The 25,841-nt window shown below is 41.8% G+C and overlaps 1 protein-coding gene across 1 annotated transcript in view; it reads left to right on the top strand.

Moving 5' to 3' along the window:
* igdcc3 (immunoglobulin superfamily, DCC subclass, member 3) overlaps positions 1-22,853 on the top strand; it is a 69,166-nt gene extending 46,313 nt beyond the window's left edge. Inside the window, exons 7-14 of the mRNA XM_055230013.1 lie at positions 2,876-3,041; positions 15,107-15,354; positions 17,745-17,909; positions 19,305-19,493; positions 19,659-19,763; positions 21,714-21,849; positions 21,951-22,161; positions 22,648-22,853. Of these exons, the coding sequence (XP_055085988.1) occupies positions 2,876-3,041; positions 15,107-15,354; positions 17,745-17,909; positions 19,305-19,493; positions 19,659-19,763; positions 21,714-21,849; positions 21,951-22,161; positions 22,648-22,791 (1,364 nt within the window). The 3' untranslated portion in view covers positions 22,792-22,853. The remainder of the gene's footprint in view (positions 1-2,875; positions 3,042-15,106; positions 15,355-17,744; positions 17,910-19,304; positions 19,494-19,658; positions 19,764-21,713; positions 21,850-21,950; positions 22,162-22,647) is intronic.
* The last annotated feature ends 2,988 nt before the right edge of the window (positions 22,854-25,841 follow it).

Here is a 25,841-nt window from a genome sequence, read left to right as displayed (position 1 = left end):
TAACATATTTAAAGAGCGTCATGCCTCCGCTTTGAGACGCCGTTTGGATTGCGGAGTTACGGCGATGGAAAGTCAGCAACCGCGAATCTATCGGCGCGATAGGGTTAAGTTCTCTAGTAGTATTCAGCTATAAAAGTGTGCGTAGATGCATGTATTCCTTTATGTTACAGGCTTAAAACGAATTATTCCTCATCGTAGTTATGGCATTTACGCAGCTGTTAATTTTACAGTGTTAATTTATCGTACATTTTTTGCAAATAAAAAAAAAAAAATGTTGTTGTTGTTGTTTATGCAGCGAGTCCAAGGTGATAATAGCATGAATTATCTTACGGAAATGCAGTACCGACAAAGAAAACATGGTATAATTACACATACCGCGTACACTTCACCTTGCACAGAAGTTTGAGTCCTGCAACACGACGACACTATGCATAAATTTACCTTTTAGTTACATAATTGTGCATCAGCAGTGTATAAAAGTGTGATACCAGGACCTAGAGATATTCCTGGGCGTATGTGTAATCCTGTCTTGTGTAATACGTGTCGTAGCAGAGGTCGTGTTATTGTTTCTATTAAATATACGTATATACATATCAGGTATTACATAACATTTGTTAAAAGGTCATGGACAAGAAAAGAAAGAAAACACTAGTATGAAATTATAAGCTGAAGGATGGAGCTCAATGGTAAGAGGCCGAGAGAAAAACATTAAGAAATCCATCATACGCAAGCGGAAATGCCACTATGGAACTTTATTATTCCAGCCGTGTATTAACATTTAAGGTTCAAGGTGAGTCTATTTGTACTTGAAGGTAGAGTACTTTTGTAGAGGAGTCAGACGTAGTATCTAGGGCAGAGCGATATGTCAAAAAACAAACATTATCTTGGTATAAAGTGTGACTCTGAAGTGCTGTGTGTCGATGAAACGTTCTGCGCCGTCGAATTTCAGAAACGCTTCGGACTTAAAAGTGTTTCTGTGCACGGAGAGGTGAACAAATTGAAAGCGATCGTCGAGGAAAAGGGGTGAAATGTACGAAGGTTTGAAGTTTGAGAGTTTAAACGAGAGAGAAATGTGAGAAAATGTTAATGTCTGTGTGAGAAAAGTGTATAAAGTGTGTGGTGAGGGGTTTTACAAATACAAATACATTTTCCCCCGAGGGCCACATCAGCAAAATGATTTCCCTCAAAGGCCCAGATGTAACTATAAAATAAATACAACTACTTGCAACTTGTTAATTAACTGTTTCTGAATGTATTACTTACTCAAGTTACAAATATTGCATATGCATTTCCATTCCAAAAAAAAAAAGGCTGTATAACTGTAATTGTAAACTGACATTTTAAGACAGTCATACCTTTTAATTTACCTTGTCGTCGGCCACATAAAATGACACGGCGGGCCAGATTTTGCCCACGGGCCTTGAGTTTGACACATGTGATATAGAATAATTGTAAAAAATAAAGATACTTCGCGGATTTCACCTATTGCAGCTTATTTTTTAGAACGTAACCCCCACGATAACCACTGTATTGATAAAATTGACAGTATCTTTTAGCTAACGCTGCATAAATACGGCTTTTATAAAATCTGTACTTGTTTTTTGTTTTTTTTTAAGTTATAGCTAAGTCCTTCTTCCATTTCCCACGTTTTATTTTGTTTCTTTAGTGTTTAAGTCGGTTTCTCGGTGGTCGTAATCAACCATAATCTCTCAAATATCAAAATATCTTCCTCATATACCGGATATATCACCAGATTTAGCTCGGCCCTAACGACAAACAATATGATAATAACAAAAAAAACGCTAAATAACATGCATTTTCACCACAGCGGGAAAGCTATTCTCCTGATACCAGTTGTTAGCGCGATGAAAGATATTACTCTTTTCCTGGTTAATCTAAACTGCCCTCGAAAAAACGCTTTTTTCTCCCAGCAGCATCTGTGTTGAAGCAGTGATTTCACAATTAGCTCGGAGATGCTCGGGCTGACTGGCTGCTGTCCAATCTCTACGCTCACAATCTTTTGGCCCAGGCTCCTTCATAGTGTCTGACGGCGCCAGCTCCTCCTCTCCCTGCCCTCCAGTGGCGATTATTTTAGAGATATCTTAATTAACATAACATATTTCCGCAGCTAATGTGGGCATGCATAATTCAGCTTATCAAATCACTGATAACCTCTGGGACAATAATGAGTACAAAGAAGATGATACAGTTGGTCTTTTGTCCGTCAGCTCCAATAAAGGTGCAGAACCGGGAATTAAACTTCATCTGATGTAGCTCTAATCACTCTGTCAATGTGGGGATCTCTGCATTAAAGTACCGGCTGTTCGCACTAAACCTTTTCTTTAAAAATGAGCTACTGTTGCTAATCGACGCAGCTGTGAGCCTCAAGCCAAGAATCATCAAATTTATTTAGTGACCGATTCATGTCATTTCACTTTCTAAAGGTATTTTAGCATTTTACAAAGTCTGCAAACGTCTAAGTCATGTTTTTGCTCAGGTTAAATGGGGAAACTTGAGCAGAGGCGGAACATATATAAAAAAAAAGTGAAATATAGGAAAGTGTTTTGCAAAATTCCATGTTAAAGTCAATAATAAAACAAACCTGCAGTGTAATCTTTCAAATAAAGGTCTATATCATACACCTTTGAATGTATCCAGTCAGTTTATGTTTTGTTTTTGTTTTGTTTTTTGGCTCTACTGGTTAAACTTGCTTCAAACTATTTTAGAAAAAATAAAATAAAGTTCCTATTCAGAGTTTCACCATATTTATTTATTTATATATATATTTTTTACCTATAATGCTTGAGCACACATCAGAAGCTTTGGACACAGTTTTTGGGATTAGCAGTGACATTCTCCTGTGTTTGTGTCTCAGCTCCAGCAGAGTTCATCCAGCCTCCTCAGTCCATCGCTCGGCCCGTGGGCACCACGGCCATCTTCACCTGCCAGGCCCAGGGTGAGCCGGAGCCTCAGCTCACCTGGCTCAAGAACGGACAGATCCTGGTGCCGGGCGGACACGTCAAACTCAGGAACAACAACAGGTAAGCACTACGCACAACTCACAACAACTACAGGTACGTGCTGGACTAAAGTACTCTACAGGAAAATGTATTAACGGACCTGAAAAGGCCCGTGTGAGTGAGACGGCCACAAACTCGGCTCAGTTACACCAGTTCTGTCGGGACGAATGGGACAAAACTCCTGCCAACTATTGTGAGAAACTTGTGGAAGGAAATTCAAAATGTTTGACCAAATCACACAGTTTAAAGGCAATGGCACCAAATACTAATGAAATGTATGTAAACTTCTGACTTTGAAGAAAGTCATGAAAAATTGTCCAAAAAATCTCTCTCTCGTTATTGTAGAATTTAGCAAATAGAAAAAAATGTGCTAATCCATTTGACCTAAAGCAGGAAACGTTTAGTCAGATTTCATGTCAGACAGTGAGAAAAAAAATAAAATAAATAATAATAATAATCTGTGCCTTTTTGCATCGTGTAAACCTCTGTTTTCAGGTTTATGTTTCTTTACTCTCTCTCACTTTGTAAACATGAGAGCCTCGGCCTTGAATCCTTGGGTCTTGTCCGGTTGTGTCTCCTTGGAGAAAACGGTGAAGAAATGGCCATAATTATATTGTTTCCCCTAAAATGAAAATGTGGCACATTTGGACAGATGCTGAAAACACTTAAAATGATGGTTTAATACGATGTAACTGCTATATCCATATTCAATTATTTAATTAATGAATCAATACATAAAAAAACACCAGGCCATTGATAAGCTTAATCAGAATCAGAATCAGAATCAGAATCAGAAGACTTTTATTGCCATAGTCTGTGAACACAGTTCACAAACTAGGAACTTGATACGGTGAAAAAGTGCAACATAAACACACTGAATAAATACAAATACAAATAAGAGCATGCACAAAGTTAAAAAGATATGCTTAAAAAATCAAATGTAATACTTAAAGGGAAAAAATATGTACAATAGCAGCATCAGAACAACAGTGCAAAGTGGCTTATTAAAGTGACCGGTGTTATAAAGTGTCCAGTTTAGTGCAGATATTATAGAGTGTTCATGAGACAAACAGCAGAGGGGAAGAAACTGTTCTTATGGCGAGAGGTTCTGGTCCCAATGGACCGTAGCCTCCTGCCAGAGGGAAGTGGCTCAAATAGTCCATGTCCAGGGTGAGAGGTGTCAGCTGCTATACGGCCTGCTCGCCCCCGAGTCCTGGAGACGTACAGGTCCTGTATAGATGGAAGGCTGCAGCCAATCACCTTCTCAGCAGAGCGCACAATGCGCTGCAGTCTCTGTCTGTCCCTGGCAGTGGCCCCAGCGAACCACACAGTGATGGAGGAGGTGAGGATGGACTCAATGATGGCCGTGTAAAACTGCACCATCATCTGGACTGGCAGCTTGCGTTTCCTCAGCTGCCGCAGGTGGAACATCCTCTGCTGGGCTTTCTTGATGAGGGAGCTGATGGTCGGCTCCCACTTGAGATCCTGGGTGATGCAGGTGCCCAGGAAGCGGAAAGAGTCCACAGTGGTGATGGGGGAGTCCGTCAGGGTGAGGGGAGGCCATAGTGCCATAGAGGCCATAGAGGGGAGGCCATAATGCCATAGTAGGGAACATACTGAGCCTCGTTTAGGACCAGTGCAGACAGAAAAGAGCCCCTGGTGTTTTCAGGGATTTAATATTGAGTCTTCCATGTGTCATAAACAACATGTACGAGAGCAGAGGTTTACTTTAAAGAAGAGCTTTATGATTTAACATGAGACATTTCCACATCATTAACGCACTCGCTGCCTCCTCTGCTCTGACTCCTCCCCCTCCCTGAGCGGGGCCTGGACCTCTGCCACTGATACGGCGTCTGGGTCAATCGCTGCTGCTTTGATCTCTTCATTGGCATCATCCATGTTCTCTTCTTTTTCTCGCTTCTCCTGACGCGCACATGCTCTACAGCTGTAACAGGCGTCGGTAATAATGTTGCCAAGACATGAGGCCCTGTTTATCTGTGCTTTTGTGATTCGCACTGGCTATTGACACCGTTGGACGCTTTCCCACGACAGTCGACAAGAATGTGACACCGAGCAGGAGCCAGGAAACAAGCGGTGCATTTTCTTATGAATAAAACACTTGAGGTCGCGATTTGTTGTACTATGTGGCATTGAATTTGTCTATTTCCATCTCAGTGAATGCACATATAGAGAACACACATGGTCATGGTCATCGCTTCTTCATCTTGTATTATTTTCTCAACTTGGTTTCAGGGATACAATGTACATATACACAGGCGTAGTACTATCACGGTATGTAGTTGTGTTGAGCTTTTAATCACGTTTTCCTTCATCGTTACTGCACCGAGAGTCGTATTGATTCGTGCATTTTTGCGTAATCCCGTATTGTTCTGCATTTGAGGCTCAAGTTTGCACCTACACCTTAGCTCCACCCACCGCTCTGACGTTAAAAGTGTTTCAAAAAGTGCGTGCGTGAATATCTGAGGCGTGTCACAGTGAAATAACATGAGGAGATGAGGCTTCTCGTTATGCAATGGACCAGTTTAGATCAATAATACTGGAGTTTGCGGTGAACAAAATGAAAAATCACATTGTGCCGATGTTATAGTTTAATAAACGTGGGCTTATATCTTTATATTTTCACTCAAACCTTGTTAGCGTGTTCACGTAATTCAATAATAAGTAAATCAGTAAAGTTTGGTCAGAGTCTGGCGTCTGTAGAGTCTGAATTTGGCCTATTTCTCTTACGTCAGATGCCCTTCCCTCCACCCACTGTGTTAATCTTGGCTTGGGGGTAACTCTGGCATGTGACCCACAATGCCTGGATTAGTTTCTCTGTTTACTCTGTGCCAAAGCAGTGCAGTATGGGTAAAATCACCAGATAAACTACAGCAATGTCTTTTCGAGTGAATTCCACAATGGATTACAGCTCTCTAAGTATTTTTCCCGTTGACCTGGGCCGTAAACCGTCCGTGCATGTTGTTATTATTCACAAAAGCGAGATATGAAGTAGATCTATTAAATTATGTAGTTGGAAAATCAATACTTGCACCCGGGCGCTCTGAGTGAAGCGAAGGGAGACACCTACATCAGTCAAACGCAGCGTCTTCCACTCCCACTGCTGCTAGTTTAGATTAGTCCGAGAGATGGAGCAACAGTCTAACAAAGACGGAGACAAAAACAGATGAGAGGCCAGACGAAGCTATTAAAAAACAAGCGAGGAAAAAAATGTTCAAAAGAGAAATGATGAGTTAGCGGGATTGACAAATGAACAGAGGAAGAAGATCGAGGGAGTAGTCATGGCATCACGGCGCTTCCACTCCGAGCCATTAAGACAGCGCGACCCGTTATAATATGGACCTCATGCATCAAGAATCGCGGGCTGTGATTGGTTTAAGAGGCAGGCCACCGGCGCGAGGAGCTACCATTAGCTAATTAGCTCATAAACCGGGCTACAGTTGTTGAGCAAATGCGGTTTGGAGAACAGAATGGTGGACATTACAGTGTGATTCATTGTCACAGCTTTGGGTGCATTATCTGTGATTATCTCCAGGGTCAGAGGCGTTTAAAGACGGGACGGATTCACAAAACAGCCGCACAGATTTGCTTCTTAGTGTTGAAACGGTGTAAAAGTGTACAAGACAACATTTTTAAAACATATATGTGACTTCTGCAAGGTGTTAAGGAGCCACAAGACGCAACGGGAATCAACTTTCATCTTTTCCACAAAACTTTAATAATAATAATGCATTTTATTTATAAGTGTATTTCAAAACACCCAAGGATAATGAACACGATGAAAAATGAGATAAAAACATGCAAATACAATAAAACATGACAAAAAACTGATTGATAAAAGACGTGTGATTGTTACAAAAGGTAGGACAGTCTGAACAGGTGAGTTTTGAGTCTGGATTTGACGAGTGAAGAGAGTCTAAGGTGCAGAGATCAGGAGGGAGAGAGTTCCAGAGTGGCTCAAAGCCCCGTTCCCCATGGTCACAAGTCAGACAGAGGGGACAGTGAGCTGGACAGAGGAGGAGGAGGAGGAGCGGAGAGGCAGGAGCAGCGATGTGGAGGAGGTCAGATACGTGTGAAGGGGCGAGGTTGTGTGTCGCTTTGAAGGTGGTGATTAGTATTTTGAAGTTAATTCTCTGTTTTACGGGGAGGCAGTGGAGTTGTTGTAGGACGGGGGCGATGCGGCGGACAGTGGGGGTCCGTGTTATATCGCATAAGTGGAAATATGCAGACCGGAGTGCCTACTAGGAGGACTTTACGTTTACGAACATGTCCCCCGTCGTTTCAGCGCACACTACACAAGAGAAGACAATGGACAAAGAAAACGGAACAACACGAGCTCGATATTAACTTAAATCCAAATGAAATATAAACACAGACGTAAACGAAAGCAAAGATAATTACAAGAGGACGATCTAACATTACTGATGATACTGATCCGCAAAGGGAAGAGGCAGGAGTCAAACCGTGGATTTATACCAGAGACAAAGCGAAGAACACACGAAGAAGAAAGAAAAACAGAGAAGAAGTGGCTGCACGTAAAATTAAACACCAAGCGTGAACAAAACTGCATAAACCGGTTACATATAGACCAGTAAGTTTTATGTTTACAGCATTTTCTTTGAGTATTTAAAGGTGTTTTGTGCAGTGGACGTTAAATATGAAGCATTACTCCAAAAACTTACTAATCCATTATATCACTAACATTAAGGGCAGTAGAAATGAACTTTACTCGTGAGGGAAATGTGGCTATTACCATGTCAATACTGTCAATACTGGCTTTGTGGCTCCAGAGATACAGAGACACCCCTGAACATGATTGATTTCTACATGGTATTCAGTTCCTAGACGTTCTATGTGTCTATACGCTCAAACGGTTCTCGGTATAGACTGTGTGATTTGATGTGTATAGCTGTACGGGGTTGGTTGATAGCTGTTTTTCAAAGATGACACCGCGCCATAGACTGATGCACGTTCTCGGAAAGTCTATCAAGATGATCCATTTTCATATTTCCCTGAGCCGTGAGGCCTGTGCGTTCTGATAAATGTGTTGCGCGTCAGAGTTGTTGTTGTTGTTGTTGTTGTTGTGGCGGTTTGTTTACCGTGATAGGCACAGCTGGGCGGGGTTTAGATTTGATTAAATAGCGAAAATGTCAAGGTCAGTCAATCGTGTTTTTTCATACCAAGCGCAGTCACCGCAGATATCACAGCGTTTTTTCCATGATTTTTCACAGATATAGAGCGGGAAGAACGCGTTATCGAAGAATTTTGGAGCTCACGTTTGTTTATATTAGAGCGTAGAAACAAAATGGCGGCTCTGTGATGTGTTGTAGCAAAAAAACGATACAGGAAATACCATGTTTTTCACAGCTGACCCGAGTTAAACTTGATTTTGTCAGCAGAGAAACTTCAAACCAAGGATGCGCCGCTTTGAATACGAGCGCACGGTTCCCTCTGGCATTTGTCACAATGTCGCTGAATCTAGCTTTTCCTGCAGTTGTTTTCCTGAACTAGATAAATCCTAACAGAATTATATGCTCTTTTGAGTCACCTGCTATCTATGAACCGCGCTATATTGTCTGGAAAACCTTTTACCTTAATGTTGTTTATATTTAAATGCAGCTCAGGTGGTGAAATATATAGAACGAAATGGCGTGGGGCGTTTTTTCACCTCCTGAACTGAGCCAAAACAAAAGTATAATGCCATGCAAATGATATTCAGGCAGCTCCCAGCAGCACAATAATTCTGCTCTTAAAAATACATACATAAAGGTGCGGCTGGATGCTAATCAGTTTGCGTCGGGTGCGTGTGTGTGTGTGCGCGTGGCGAGTACACACAGGTCGGCGGAATGGTCATCTCTCACAGAGCTGACCTTCAAGAGCACATCGGACAGGGGCAGGAAGGAAGCAGGGGATCGATTGTACATTTCATTCTCGCACATGCACACGCTCACGCATTAATCACAAAGCTACTCAGGCCGGAGCAAACAGGCCATCATTCACTTAGCGCGCACACGTAATCAAATATGAAAATACGTAAAAACAGCAGCGCTATTTTTACATAAATATAGGCAGAAAATGCACGCGAGGATTAAAGAGAACGGGCTGCCTTTTTGTGGCTCATTTGTTCTGATTATTTTCATACGTTTATGCAGAGGTGCTGTCAAAACACCTCGTCAAAAACACAAAACAAAAAACACAACAGACCTTTTTTTATACCGATCTCAGTCTACTTTGAATATCGCAACATTCAACGATTATCTATCATAGTTTTTCCAGTGTTGGCGCAAAACATCCAGTGAATCACATCCGTTTAAATTGTGTTTTCTGTTTATTAGAACCTAAAACAACAACTATACACCGTCCGCTTTCAGTAGCAGCCACAAATATAGTTCACTGACAACTGTTCTCTCGTTCCTTAACACATATTTCATAGTAGAGTAACACAACGCACGAGGAAGAGCAACAACCCATCACACTACGCACTCAGAAGTGTCTCTGTGTTTGAATAATCTGCATTTAAGTCTTTTGCGCTTCAGTTTTTGCGTTATTTGTTACAGCAGGTTGCAAAGTGCGTCCAGGTTCTTCTATAAATATGTTTCTATAATGAATCGTAAAATCTGATAAGCGTTTGTCCGTTAATCTAAAGTTGTGCGTGTGTTTGTGCGTTTGTTTGGGTTTAGGAATGACGCAACGAGCGCATTGTCCTGAAACTGAAGCGTAAAGTCTCATTTTAATCAGAATCCGATGACTTTTATTGCGACTAGGAACTTTTTTCGATGATAAAGTGCAACGTAAAACACCGAATAATACTAATAATATAAAAAAAAGTTGAAATATAGTTATTATAAATACAAATAAGGGCGTGCGTAAAGTTAAAACAAAGAAATACTTAAAATAAAATAGTCTTAGAGGTGGATATGTGCAACAATATCAGAACAACAGTGCAAACTTCGACTTATTGAGTGAGGTTTTTATAAAGTGACCAGTTTAATGCTACGTTTACATTCAACTAAGACAAAACCTAAAGACTAGACCACGCTATACCAGAACTAGAACAGGACCAAACCGACCCAGGATCCAACCAGGACGAGTCTGAACTCAGCCTTATTGTTTCCCTTTGTCGTACATTAGCAGCCGGTCTGCACGTGGCACGAGTACAGGACAGTTATTCACCTGGTAACAGCGGCAGAGATGACCTGATTGGCTGCTCTGATAAACACATGTGGCTCCTTGTAGATGTTCATATGTCTCCAGCCAATACCGACACAGCGGCGCACACACACACACACACACACACACACACACACACCCTGTTGGCATTATTGTTGGGCCATTCATTACAGTGTCTTTGCTGAGCTGGCGGCGAGGAAAACATGCTATGGTGGCTATTTGAAGCGTATTAGTTTAGTTTTAAACAGGCGCGTGTAATCAGGGGCGTGCAGCGCTGATCTCGTGTTACTCTGTTGTAATCGTGAGAATGGAAATCAGTACGTTGTATTATTTTTTTAATGTGGCGCTGCTGTAGATTAATTGTTTTATGAGAATTAAAACGTCCCTGTGGTGACTCGCGTTAAGCATTTAATGAGCATTTTTCTAATTTGGACCAAACAATAAAACGTGTGTGAGCTTTAATATCGAGACACAAGAGGATTTGGGTAAACAATAAAGAAAAAAGGCTGCACGGCGTTGGTTTACACTTAAAGGAAATTAATTTTATAGAAAGATAGTGGGTGGTAACGAGGTCAAAACTGCAAATATCCCAAATTATTAAGTAGATTTTTGAGTATATAATGACAAAACCTGCACTGATTTGACTCAAACAGCACTGGAATGATCTGGTGGTGCCGGTTTGTATTGTACATTAATTAATTGTTGTGTTGAAGAATTGTTAGAAAACCCTCTGCGTCACTTTTGTATGGAACATCGCGGGGGTGTTTTATAATTAATGAGCGACATCTGAAGCTGCCGCAAAACTAGACATTTCTAGACACATGCAAAATCCTTTCAAACTGCCTTCTTTTTGTTCCTTTTCTTTCTTTCAGCACTACCCCTCTGTGGGTGCCCCATATCCCCCCGTCCTGCCCCCTTCGCCTGGGCATTGGCCTTGACCTACGACCCCAGCTGTAATCAGTCATATCCCCGGGCCCGTCCCTCTTCTCTGGCCGCAGACAGCTCCCCCTTCGCCCTGCCTCTCTCTCCCTCCTGTTCCCCTCCTTTGTCCCCTCAGATTCTCTTTTTTTCTCCCCGATCTGCACACCCGGATAGTCGGGCTTGGCTCAGGTTGGCAGCAGAGGGGGCTGGTCGTTCTGCCACAAGACAACAGCGTGTAAACAACAGACTAGCGGCCTCTCTCTGAGCCACTCCCCTGGCCCTGGGCTCTATCCATCAATCTGGCAAATGACCTTGAACTGATGACTAAATGATGGTGTCAACATGTCAGGGCTGGACAGCTTGGCCCGCTGTTTTTAAGACCAGTAAAGAATCCCCCCCGTACAAGCAACAACCTCCACCAAATTTAAATTTCTCTTCCGCTTCACAAACATCCTCTTTGTTCCTCTTCGCTTGTTGTGTAAATCTTTGTTGGCCACCCTATTTGTTTGGATTATGTTCAAACATTTATGCACGCAAAGGTACATTAAATTGTCAAAAACACCTTGTCAAACACTGCACCTTGTTTTATCTCAGCCTGTTTTCAATATCACAGCTTTGTTCTGTTGTTCAGACTAAAGTCCTGCTGTGTTGGCACATCGCAGCTTTAAATGAATCATGTCTTTTCTTACATTGTGCTCGCCGTTTACCTACAGGAGCTTAACAACCACGGACCGTCCGCCATGACGTAAACACGAGTCCGAAAGAAGAGAAAGAAGAGAAAGGAATCATCTGACAAAGGCTTTTACCCAAAACGTTATCAGGAATAAAAAGTTTTGAACATCTGCCCCGTGATTGTGCGACGTCGTGTTGGCGCTGGACAGTTTGGCTCGCTGCTTTAACCTTCCCAAAAATTTCAATTTCTCTTCCTCTTCACACACGTTCCCTTTGTTCCCCTTTGCTCATTGTATAGATCTTTGGTGGCCACGCTCAGCTGTTAAATATTTATGTAGAGTGAACGAAATAATACCCGCTGTAAGGTTTCCTCTGCAGAGCGCACTATCTCCCAGGAACATACTGTCGGTTTAAAAGGCGCAGTGCCGAGGTTTGTGCGCCTCTGTCATTTTTTAATCTCTGAAAAGAAATTTATGCTCCAAACTGCTGGGGATGCCTTATCTCTAAGGATTTACCTCAGTGAAACAAAAACAGGCATCACATGTGTAAAAAGGCTGCATACATTTGAAAGTGTTGTTAAGAGTTTTGACAAAAAGCAGAGAAAGGACACGCACTATCACACGACTGCGATCTGGGCTTTGGGGACGACGTTCAAAAAAAAAAAAAAAAGTTAAATCAAAGTCTTTTTCAATCAACCAGGAACGCACACACACATGTATCCAAGCAGAGTTTTCCTCAGCGGATCAGGAAGACAAAGACAGAATGTATGCGCACACTTAAATTTCACTTTAATTTCTCAAAATATATGAGAACGTAAAGCTGGAGATGGAGCAGATCAATTTATAACATCATGATTGTGGTTTTAGGGTTGTGAAAATGTTAAATATTAAGTAATCTATGAAAAAATGTATTTAAATACCTGCAGAAATGACTGATTAACACTCAAAGAACAGATATTTGCAGTGTAATCTTGCCAAAAATGGTAAAAATAATAAAAATGAGATACCTCCCACACAGTGATTACACGTAATTTATGGTTATTAATGCAACCGATGCTTAAATTACTGCACATATGTATCAGATTATCGAAGTTTTTGACTATGCCGTACTTTACCACTGTTTCTTTTCTGCAAAAAAGTAGTTCCGGTTGCGATTTGGTTTGATACGAAGCGTCGACTGGGGTTTGCTGGTTTTAGACGGTTCCCATCACAATTAGACTCAGACAAACGGTGAATTTGAACCGTTTTATATCATTTTAAAGTGTTTTCATCTGAACTCGCAGTGCCAGTTTGTGTGAACTTTTGAATCACCAGTCCCCCAGCGTCATATTACGACCCTCTGTCTGCTCCGTCCTCCAAAGTTTCACTGTATCTCTCCTGGAGCCTTGACAGCAGCTGTGAAATCTCATATAATGTCCCCCCCCCCGTGTGTGTCTACGTGTGTGTGTAGTGTACACATGTCTAGTCTACTGTGGAATTCCTCTGTAGCTCTTCCTGTTCCTGTGATGAGGCCCAGGGGCATCGGGGGGCGCTCTATCCCCAAGGGGTGCTTTTGTGCGCGGTGACTGTGCGTAACGGCTACCTGTCTGCCTGAAACACTCCATCCATTCCGCTCTTGAAAGGCTGTCAGAAGATCCACGGTGGAGTGAGTGAGCTAAAGGGGCCACGCCGCAGCCACCTCAAAGGTCAAAGTTCACGTTGACTCCGGGGAGACGGGGGGAGCCGATAATTATCCAGATTGAATCCACCTGGCCTACTGTATGTGGCGAATAATGGCTTCCTCCAACCTCCGCGCTTTGCCTGGACGCTGACCCAGATTAGTGATGGGGTAATTTTAAGATATAACGCATCAATTTTGCAAAAGGAAATGGAATGATTCACTCGGCGGCGGCGCTGCGACCTGACCCCGTGAGGACTCTTCCCTGTCCGTGCAAATTCGTGGTAACAAACCGCACTGTCGCCGCGCGTTACGGGGTCACTCTGGCTGTCCGTGTTGATTTGCCGTGTTCTCATGTCCAATTTCACAGGTCTAGAAGGTGGGCTTTCCCTTCTACCGTTGCATGTTTCTTTCCAGTAAGCTGATTCGGACGTTTCTTAATACATTTTTGATTTAATACAGTGCAGATTGGAGCTGTCAGTCACAGAAAATGGCAATCCCTTTGACGGGTTTTGTAAAAATGGCTTGTGACAGATTAGCCTAATGCTGCGGGATACACTTAACTCCTGGAGCAATTGGCTATGCACCTTCGCTTTGCATAAGATTTGGAAACACAAGGTCTCAGGCACTGGCTCGCCGCGCTAAGATATGGCCGTAATTCCCAAGGTATTCATTATGTTTATGCTGCATATTTTGTGCACTTAAAATTCAGGAGACATGGCCTTGTCGTGGAAAATGGCGTGAAAAAAGTGTTCTGCACCATGGGGCCTCATTTTCATAGTATGTTAAATGTTTTATTTTTCCTTTCGCCTTAGGATGAAAACTGTGAGAGGAAGAGGGCCATACATCCCAGTTTAATAACTCCTACTCAACAAACACACATATATCTAGACGTACATATATTTATTTATATCCACTGCCCGGTCTGTTGTTTGTTGTTCCGATGCAGACAGCGATGTGGGAGGCGAGGCAGAAGCTAGGTAAGTGGGGACAAAGAGTTGAGCAGCAGTTTCTCTTAAGAAGACGCGAGAAACGCTGGTATTTCTGCGTGGGAGGCTGAAATTGTGTCTATTTCCTGAAAGTTAATATGTTTTATAAGCAGTCAACAGATGATTGACACTTGCAGAAACACCGAGTCAAACCAGGCTTGATCTGACAGTTTGTACTTGTCGTTTTTTGATCATTTTATGATTATAAGTCCATACGATTGAGCGATGTTGCAATCAAATGAAATTACAGGTTATTCTCTGAAGTAGTTTCAACTGTTCTGTTTTATAACTTCCTGCTTTATGAATATAACATCACTCACTGTAGATCTTTTCTTTTCTTTTTTTTTTCCAATTATTCAATCAGTTTGTATTTCTTGAACGTGTGATGGAAAGCGTATAACCTATTATTTTCTCATCACGTAACATTTCACACAGCCTTGACTGTTTTGTATAAGGGTTATAGAAGCTGCGTGTAACTTTGCTGCAATCAGACCACTTCTGTTCCCCGGGGTTTTTTCCATATTTAATTCTATATAATATTGTGAGCTTTGAATTCTTTATGATCCCTGTTCATGTAACACACGAGCGCTGTACGGTATGTTCCCTCGTCTTAAGATCTAACCTTTTTTTGTCCTTTTCTTCTCACTTTTTCCTCCACAGCACGTTGAGCATTTATAGTATCAGCGAGGAGGACGAGGCCATATACCAGTGCATCGCCGAGAACAGCGCGGGATCCACTCAGGCCAGCGCGCGGTTGACGGTCCTGTGGGCGGACGGTCTCCCCGGCGTGCCCAGCGAGGTCCAGGCGGAAGCGCTGTCCCCCTCCTCCATCCTGGTGTCGTGGAAGGAGCCTCAGCAGAACACTCAGGACATCATCGGATACGTGCTGCACATCCGAAGAACGACAGGTAAAAGCGCACACGGTTTCTCTGATTGACGTGTTTTGTAACGACATATGGACAGGCGTAACACGTGTGCGTCGGCTTTGATTTGTGCCGTCTCTGTAATCTTGCTTAGAGCGCTGCAATAGTCACAACAGACACGTGTTTAATTCGCCGTACGTCTTTCAATAAAACATCATGTGTACAATAAACGTAAGTACATTGTTCCCCGGTTTATCACAGGGGTCACGTTCTAAAAATAACCCGCAACAGGTGAAATCCGTGAAGTATCAGCTTTATTTTTTACAATTATTCTCCATGTTTTTGTCTGTAAAACCCCTCACCACACACTTTATACACTTTTCTCACACAGGCGTTAACATTTTCTCACATTTCTCTCTCGTTTAAACTCTCTCAAAGTTCGCAGGTTTTTCATCATGTAACGTTTTCATATAAAAATAAGTTGTTTTATGTGTAAAAATGACCAAAACTGAACATATTTGAGACATTTTGGTCGTTTTAATTGAATTTGAGAAACACGAAGAGCCTGGTTTGAATTTTTTGCTTCTTTTTGTCGACATATCAGACGCTAAAAATATGCAGAGTGGATTTTGGATATTTTATTTAGTATTTGATTAAAAAAATTGCCTAAAAATTTGCCATAAAACTCAAATTTCACCTCATTTTTTGGAGTTAAAACTTGAATAAATCCAACTTGATAAAATCCTTGTGCACGTTTTGACGGGATCTTGTTGTGTTTAGTGATGTAAAGTTCTTCTGTCTCTATGTCCCCATATAAAGAGACAGATGGTTGATTTAAGTAGCAGAGTTATATACAGTGATCCCTCGTTTATCGCGGGGGTCACGTTCTAAAAATAACCCGCAACAAGTGAAATCCACGAAGTAGTCGTGTTTAATTTATGATTTAAGGCTGTAAAACCCCTCACCACACACTTTATACACTTTTCTCACACAGGCGTTAACATTTTCTCACATTTCTCTCTCGTTTAAACTCTCTCAAAGTTCAAACCTTCGTAGGCGTCTTTGTCGGTGCAGAACGTTTCATCGACATTGTGGGTTTTGTCGGGGAGAAAACAAATCGCAAACGTACAGCACTTCAGAGTCACACTGAGATCCAACGTTTATGTAAATTTGTCTGAACACATTCTGTACTGGACAGGAGACACGGCACGGAGAAGACTGATGGACAATGGTCTACAGTCCAACAGCCAATCAGGACGCACGACACAATGGTCTACAGTCCAACAGCCAATCAGGACGCACGACACAATGGTCTACAGTCCAACAGCCAATCAGGACGCACGACACAATGCACGTTCATATGCTATTTAAAAAAGCATGTAAAATTGCACAAAAACAAAACAGCGAGACCACAAAAGGTGAACTACGACATAACCAGGGACAACTGTAGGCCTAATTAATGAAATAACAGCATCTAAATGAAGTCTAAACACAAAATGATTCATGAAAACTGCCCCGTCTCGACACAGCAGCTAAATTACACATGTATTTGGACAATATTTACATGGCGGAACACACTTTTAAATGCGTAAAAACAAAAATAGTTCATCGTTAACGTTGAAATTATGAAAAGAACACAGCCATGGGACACTTTTGATCACTCTGCGTAAGTTTTGTGTCCTATAATGAGCTTTTCTTATCCATTTCTCATCCATCAACTGTTCTTTTTTGTTATATAAACGCAGAAATCAGATCAACAAAACTATTGCGCAGACAAGAAACTAAATACTAACAGTGCTGTGTTATTGTGAATGTAAAAGACTAAGAGTAGTGCAGGATAATAGTGTAACCAAAAGCATTTGTGTTGAACTCTTCCTCCATAGAGCGTCGCCTGTTGTTTTCAGGATGTTTGCTCCGGTGCTCATGGTGAGACGTGACAGCACAGTTCCCTATGTGCCAGATGCTTTTCTCCTCTGTACTTCTGTCAGATGGCTAATTAAGGACCCGAGGGGGCGACCAATAGGATCTGCTGTAATTACCTTTCCGAGATGCCATGGCCCGACGCCTTAAGAGCTGGAGAAAGATAGTAGTTATGGTTGGGGGTCTTTGGATTAAGAGCAATAAAATGCTCTAATGCATTCAGTGTTACTCCCATTTTTACCACCTTCCTCTTCCTCCACAGTCACAGATCTGCTCCCAGGGCCAAACTGGATTAGCTATTACCTAAGAGAGATGCTTCGATAAAACCGGTGGAATAGGCTATAACCATAAAATAATGACAGAAACCGATCGTATATATCGGCTTTACCCTTCACGCCGCGTCTCGTGGCTAGCGGCGGTACCCTTCTCCTACAACCTGTTTTCCATTTTTATTTCATACCTTGCCCTCCTTCTAACTCCATCCCATCTCTCCTCCTCCATCATCTCTCCGTCAGACCCGGCCGAGATGGAGTACGAAGAGGCGGTCAGCAAGGTGACGCTTCAGCAGATCATCAGGGATCTGGAGCCCTCCACCAGCTACAGCTTCTACGTCAAGGCCTACACCTCCCATGGGGCCAGCAAACCATCAGACAGCGTCACCCAGAGCACGCACGGGGAGGGTGAGGAGATCCGAGCACATCTATTTGCACAGTCTATTTCCCCCTCACTACCGCCGTTTATATTTACACGCGACCGCTGCCGTTGCGTAAAGCAGTTTGTTGCGGTTTATATGCAACATTGAGTCGAAGTGAGTCGTAATTCGCGCTTGAGGGAGAGATAATAGCTCCCATGTTTGCTCTTAGCGTGTCGTAGTCGTGTTGTTTTATCAGGTTGGCTCGGCTCATTCCGGCACGTCTGAAGTTATTCATGCACTCGCTGATTTTTCATACGAGATGATTTTACGTTCGCCTGTTCCGCTTAAAGAGCTCGTGTTACCGTGTTTTCTGATGTGTGTTGTGAGATTGTTCCTCGTCAAAAACAGACCTGGAGTTGTGTTTTTTTTTTTGTTTCGTTCACACACAAACAAACCTGGAGTTCTTCTATTAAACTGAAAACGCTCTGGTCCACCTTGTGATGTCATCGTGTGGTAATGCAACTCCGCACACCTTCATTTCTAGAGTCATTTGGATCATTTCCGCTCTGGAATTTCCCATCTCTGCTGAATAAAAGGTAGAAGGTAGATTGTTAACTTGAAAACTGCTGCTTCATGACATCACAAGGTGGAATGGAGCATTTTGAGCGTTGGAAATGTAAACAGACTGATAATAAACTGTGTGAATGAAACAAAACACAACTCCAGGTCTGTTTTTGATGCGCTAACAACATTATAACACGGTTTTAACCTCACGAGAGTCAGTTTTGTGTAATATATGAGCTTTAAAATCACATTTTTAAGCACATTTATCATTTTTTTATATTCTATGTCTTAAAAAAAGTGTTTCCAAAAGAAGTTAGCATCGCATCGCATTTTATCTGTCATCATTTTTGAACTATGTATACATTTTAGTTGCTTAAGTGTTGAATTAAATTATTTTTTTCAATATTTTTATGCAGAAATTCACATATTTTCAGCGCTGCGTCCTGTTTATGATGTTCATGATTAATCAGTTAAATTATGAATCACTATCATGACCTTAATCAGTTTGAAAACCTCTAGAAATGAATTGTTAAGGTGAAGAAAAGAGTCAAATTACAGTATAATCAGAGAACGGACAGAACTATGGGCGAATAAACCAAATCATATCAGAGCAAAAGACATTTAAAGACGTTTAAATCCGTCGACTGGACAAATCGTTGTAAGAGTGAAGACGCAGACATCAAAATAGTTCATCTTTTTGTATTTAAGCTGCCAATAAACTGCTGGTTTATTGTAATATTGTGACGTGCAGAGCCATAAAACTGACGTAAAGGATAATTCAGTAAACATTTGCACTTTGACGATGTGTTTTTGTCGTTCACATCTCGATCCTGAATGAGCTTATCCCGCCTCTGTACCTGTGTCCTGTACTTTTTAGTGCCCGCGCCCCCGTCCCTTTACACCAAGGTCCTGAACAGCAGCGTGGTCCAAGCCTCCTGGGACCCCTCCTTCAAAATGGGCCAACACCAGGGCTACAAACTCTTCTACAGACGCGCCCATTCTCCCGCCTTCACCGGGCCCATAAGCTTCCCGCGTAACGTCACCCAGTACAGCATCGGCCAGCTCGGTGAGTCTCCAACAACTGTACAATATCCTCTTTTGTTACATCCAACTGCGCTTGTTTTGTTTAATGTTCAGGGTAATTTCACATCAAAGCTCCCCAACATCGAGCGCTCTGATCTTTCTGCTATAAAACGCTTGCATCTGATAATCTTGCTTTGCTTTCATCCAGATTCCTCCCTCGTCTACGAGATAAAACTGCTCGCGTACAACCAACACGGGGATGGGAACGCCACTGTTCGATTTGTTTCGCTCCGGGAAGCCTTGGAGAAATCTGGTACTCCCTTTGCACAAAACACAACCGCACACTAACCCCCTTTAAGCCCCTTTATGGGAGATTTGAGGTAATTTGGCCCCCTATTATCTGCTCTGTGTGTGCGTGCTTCCTATTTATGCAGAAAGGGTGAGGACCGCAATAAAGAAATCTAACGTGAATTTACAAAGGAGGCACTGTTTGAGAATACATTTGTCTTAAATGTGGTCCGTTGTGTTGCGCTGGCACGGCATCATCCTTGAACTGAGGGTCGGAAAGCACAAATTATGACCCCCCCCCCAGCACCTGGAATCAGAGCGTTTTTTTGTTAAGATACAAAGGACGAATGTAATAGATGTGTGTGTGTATGTGTGTGTTGTTTTGAAGCGAACTCAATTAACTTAATACTTTTTTTTTTTTTTATAGGTACAGTAAAAAAAATAAAATAAATAAATAAATAAATAATTAAATAAATACAAAAATAATATAATAATAACCATAATAATATTAATAATAAAAAAATAAATTAAGTAATTACATAAAGAAGACAATAGATATATAATAAAAAGAATAATAATAATAAATTAATAAAATAAAATAAAAGCGGGAGGGGGCGGGGTTCAGGTAACTCTACATTTGCATATTTACCTGTTTGTCAAAATACTCCAGAAACATATCCGTCAAGTGAAAACTCCACATTCCTTTTAGTTCAAATGTATTTTTTTCTAGTTGGACATGTTTCATTATGTCATACAATAGATTCATGTAAATTGGAGTTGTTTTTTTTGTTTCTAATTCAATAAGATAAGTCTCGCCAATAATGTTACAAATTTCATGAAGGATTTTTGTTCATTCCGGAGATTTGCAGTATCTGAGGACACAAACAGAGCGAGTTCAGGATCAAACTGTAAATGACAAACATTTGACAGAGTATGAAATGTTTTTGTCTAGTAGGGGGATAAAGGTGAGACCTGGTCCCGCCCAAATTTTAAATTGCTTTAGACCATGACGGGCGTAAATTGAAGAAGAGTGGACATTGTCTTGGGGTTTAGTCCATTGAATGTCAGTTATATTCACTCCAATGTCCCGTTGTCAAGCGTCTTTTAGATGGTCCAATGTCCAGGCGTATTTTCCAAGTCCAAATCCAACTCCAAGTCCATTGTAAATTTTGGAGATCAAGCCTTTCTTCAGTGGATGTGTAACTTAATTAATTTTGATACCAAAGAAAAGGCTCAATACTAACTCTTTTTTAGACAATAGAATGTCATTTTCATCAGATATAAATATAGTTTTTTAATATCCCCAGGTGGTTTTCTTCTTAGACTGACAAGATTATTCTAAAACTATTCAGAAAAGGTTCATTTTTGGCCTATTTATGTGGTTTGTCTTTGTTTTTTGTCCAGAATCGATGCTTAGTAGTTTGAATATCAGTTTTAGTATCAGTTAGTATCTGAATATAGATTTTTTTTGACAACCTTAGAATCCAGGCAGACTAGAAACATGTGCATTTACAGTAGCTTTATTTTTATTTGGTTGCGTACAGCTAATCCAACAAACTAACCGAAGTCAGGATTATGGCAAACCAGCTGCTAAATAACAGGTCTCAAATAAACAAAACTATAGTTAAGGGGTAAATGCTGTGTTTAAAGTCCATCATCCATGTTTTTTAAAAGCAAAAACTTATTTCGAACTAATTATCCGAAGCAAAAACCTAAAAACTAAAGCACCATCCATGTGCCAAGCCGCTATAATAAATGTATTAGACCTTCATGTGAGCAGTGACACGTCTCAACCCCACACATACCTGCCGTTGTTAAATAATAGAGTTATCCCGTTGTAAGAGGGGCGTCTGTCTTGGTCTATAGTGGGCTGCCAATCAAATGCCAGCGCGGCGCATTGTCTGTGTAATTCCCACGCCAACTTCCCCCGTCTCCCTCCAACTGTGAGTCTGACCAAACTGTTTTGTCCTGCTAGTTCTGGACGACCCGTGCGACTGCGTAAAGGACGAACACGGCAAAACATCCACCACGGGGATCATAATTGGCATCCATATTGGAGTCACCTGCATCATTTTCTGCGTGCTCTTCCTGGTGTTCAGCTACCGCGGCAGGTGAGGAATAAAACATATGGAATAAAAACAGCGAAAAACGGAAAAAAAAAACAAAACCCGTCTACTATTGTGGTGTTGTGTGTTTGTCCGCGCTCTGGCAGGTTAATGATGTGCAAGACCGTGCAGGCTACCCCCCAGGCTGGACACGGCGCGGCCATCGAGTCCTCGTCCTCTTCCCAGGGGGCCGTGGGGCTGAACGGCGCCACCAGAAGGGAAGTGGAGGTCAACGGCAGCGCGGCGGGGAAGAAGCCAGTCGACAGCAACGAGTTAGAGAGACTTTTCAACCAAACGAACGGGCAAGATACACATATGGTAGGTTCTATAGACGGAATTGTTTTGTTTATTAAGTCTTTTGTCATGTCTCGCTTTGCAGCCAGTGTTTTTCTCTTGAGGTGCAGGGTGGCAGAGTGGTTAGCAAACCTGCCTCTTGGTTGTTAAGTGTCTCGTTAGCATGACCCCATTTTTGCACTAGAAACTCTTCAAGTACAGACCTTGAAAAAATCCCAAGAAGTGCAGGTTCTTAGAGCGCGCAGACTTAATTCCATCCAAGTTTCAGTTCATATTTATGAGAAATGCATGCATTAGTGAGTCTAAGATGGCTTTTTTTAAATAGATGTGATAAAAACCTGCCATTAACTGGTCAAGTGTACTTCATCTGCGGCTTTTAGTTGCTAAGGAAGTGTTCAGCTGCACATATCCAAGAATAGAAACAGCATTTTTCTTTTGTCTTTGTAAATAACTAAAATCTCGAATCAAAATCTCGAACTTCACCTCAGACTTTTGTCCCGTGTCGTGCAGTTGAACCACACAGCCTCCTCCGCCCTGAACGACACCCAGCTCTCCACCATCCTCCTGGACGAGTTCTCGGTGGAGCGAGAGGCGGAGACGCTGTTCCACCAGCCCCCCGCAGCCCCCCCAGCACAGCGCCAGGACCAAGGCTGACCGCGTATGAAGGCCAACTCACACGGTGCTCACCAGCGCCACCCTTAGACTCTCACTCAGGTTGACACATGTTTCCTTTTCAAGATTTTTTTTTTGTTTTTTTTGTGTCTGTGCAAAGATTTTTTCATGGTAAGTTAAAGAGGATCAAGTACTGTGTAATGAAAGGGCATTGCAGCAGACCTGTTTATTTTTATTTGACCATTTTGGTTTTCTGGTGTCGGGCAGCGCACAGAACAGACGCCTCAGAATGTCCTTGTTTATACAATGATTTAATTTGTTTAAGTTTATGAAATATATATACAGTATATATATATCTTTATCAACTTTATGTCATAAGTTATTGGTCTTCTTATGCGGATGTCAAAGACTCCTGCTGCCTGCTCTCACCTACCAATGATGACACCTCTGTGCTACAGCAGACCTCAGCTTTTACCAGGGATTCAAATAACTCTCTTCTCTCAGGACTTCATTTCTTCAGCAAAATATCAGCATTTTCTATGAGTTCTCGGCCTTCATACAGGAAATAGACTTGGCTGTGTGAACCTTACGCTTCAACAAAAACCTACCTCAGCCGGAATGAATGTGTTTGTGGGGAGCTGGGGGGGGACTGTAGCTTCCCCTGTGCTTACGGTTATTTTAAAATACAGAGGAACGGTTCGGTTCAACTATGAAAAAGTTACAAGACCAGGTGCCGTACTACCTCAGATGTCTCTCTTCTCCTGCTCGTTGAAGCAAAATGAGTGTCCAACATGAAGCACTTCCAAATGCTGAATTTAATGTTCTACCTCAGATAACAATGTTAATATTGTGGCTGTTGTTGTCGTGTGTCTGTTTGTTGCATAATGAAAAACCCTCTTCACCTTTTGTGACCGCTCTGGTGATGATGTGGTGTTTGTACATACAATGTCAGTACCTCATGCAAGTCGACAGATAACACTGTTGTATGAATTATAGTATGCTAGGATTTGTTGAATATTAATTATCCTGTTCCATTTGACGCCTTTTAATAGTTTTCTATCATTCGATCAGCGTAACACACTCCTTTAGTCTTGATGACGACAGGAGAGACACTGCATTGCTGTTTCTATTGTCAGGGCTATTTACTGCTAAATGAGACATGCCCCATAGTGTTCAATTGGAAATAAAGATGAAATCATATACCAGTGTCATACAGTGTATCTATGAGTGTGTGTACGTGTTTCTGAGTGTGTGTGTGTGTGTGCGCATGTGTGTGTGCATGGTCTCATATATACACTGTATGTCATGTATCCAACAAATCAAGCACAAATTTTACCAAACTATAATATCGGTCCAATGAGAGATAAAGAAAAACATTTATTTTTTAAAAAGTAAAACTAAAACTATATCCAAAAATATGAGCTTTTCCCTAAATCGAATTGGCTGCGGTGTGTTTCTCCCCTGCAGTGTTTTAGCTTTCACCTCATCGTTCTGCCTCCTTTTATAAAGAAGGCGTGCTCTTTCAGTTCACTCTCACCACTCCAGAATCCTCCTCCACTCTGCCCAGTACAAGTGTTTCTCTGATCACGAAGCTGCACGGGACAGGGCCGTTCTCGCTCTGACTCACACTTACACAGGAGTTTGCAGATGCATTATGGGTAACTACCTCAACTCTACCTCAGATCCTGCCTTTGACCTCAGGTCTACCGACGGACACAGAGAATTAACAACAGAGTACACTCAGAAAAATACAGAAAGATATGTCTATGACGCTCGGTTTTTCACTCTGGACAGACACACGGAGGATAAACTTTCAGGGCCTCGGTGTTTTAACTCCTACAGCTGATCATCTCCAAACATCTCCACATTGTGATCGTGTGACTTCTGTTCCTCATGTTCAGTGCTGTTTACGTTTATCGACTGTGGAGTGTAGAGTTGTGAATAGACTGAATGGGAAGATCTAGATGTAAAAGTGTGGGACAATTACAACTCCAGCTCAGCTCAAAGAGACACTAAAGACGATTGGACACATTGAGCAGATCGGTTTAAACAGTTTAAATCAGTCTGGATCATCATGGCTCCTGACACAGCGGTGCCAGAACTGTCACCAAAATGTAAACGATTAACACGTGGATGAAGAAAACACAGACGACACGCTGTTTTCAATTGGCTTTTCTTAACTAATACTGTCCCGTTAGCTTGTGTCTGGAGTGGTACATGTCCCCCGCTGCACATACTGTAATTGCCTGCCATTTTGTGAGTTTGTCCCCACACTTACTGTACGTCCCTGCACACACCCTTCCCCTTTCCCTTTCCCTGTAACTTTTGCATTTGATTATATTTGTCTGAAATGTTCCCGTTGCACCCATTTCCTATATATGGTGTTAATACCACGATGCATTTGCGTGAAAAACTATGGTACTTGTCAATATATCTGAACAAATGTCTCCAGTATATATATATTTATGAATTACTGCTGGTCCAGGGCTGCTCTGCTACCGCCAGTGTTTAACAGGGGAAAAAGTGAAATATCTATGTTAATATGTTCTTTCTCGTTGACTTCCTCTTCCTCAGTGTGATTAAAGGGTGAACTCCGACAGACAGGAAGTAGCCCACAGCCTCTCAGTTAGCTGTGACAGGTTTTAGTGCCATACAGTCGAACCTGATTCACTTGGTGCTGCGACGATCTTGTTTACCAGTGCTTTGACAGGCCGCCTTCGTCCTATTGCTGTACGTTAGAAAGACGAGTGTGATTTAACGGCGGGGTCACGCTGACTGACAGACGCTGTAACTCTTTTAATTAATTACTACAGCGGCCTACACAGGAGCGTTTTTTTAATTAACGGGATTGTGCAAAAGTTTTGGAGAGGTACGGAAGACATAACAAAAGCGTTTTTTTGTTTTAGAGAGTCATAAAAATGGTTCCGTAATTGGTGCAGAGTTTACGTGTAGATTTAAAGCGACTTTTCTGAGATCGTGGCGAGATTTACTCAATAAAAACATGTTTTGCTAGAATTTTATCAAAAGTGCAAAGGTTTTAGAGCGGTACAGAAGACATAACCAAAGCGTTTTTTGCTTTAGAAAGTCATAAA

This window comes from Periophthalmus magnuspinnatus, chromosome 3, assembly GCF_009829125.3.
Source record: "Periophthalmus magnuspinnatus isolate fPerMag1 chromosome 3, fPerMag1.2.pri, whole genome shotgun sequence".
Classification (NCBI taxonomy): Eukaryota; Metazoa; Chordata; class Actinopteri; order Gobiiformes; family Gobiidae; genus Periophthalmus; species Periophthalmus magnuspinnatus.
The sequence above is the reverse complement of the archived record's forward strand: the minus strand, read 5'-3'. Positions and strand labels throughout refer to the sequence as shown.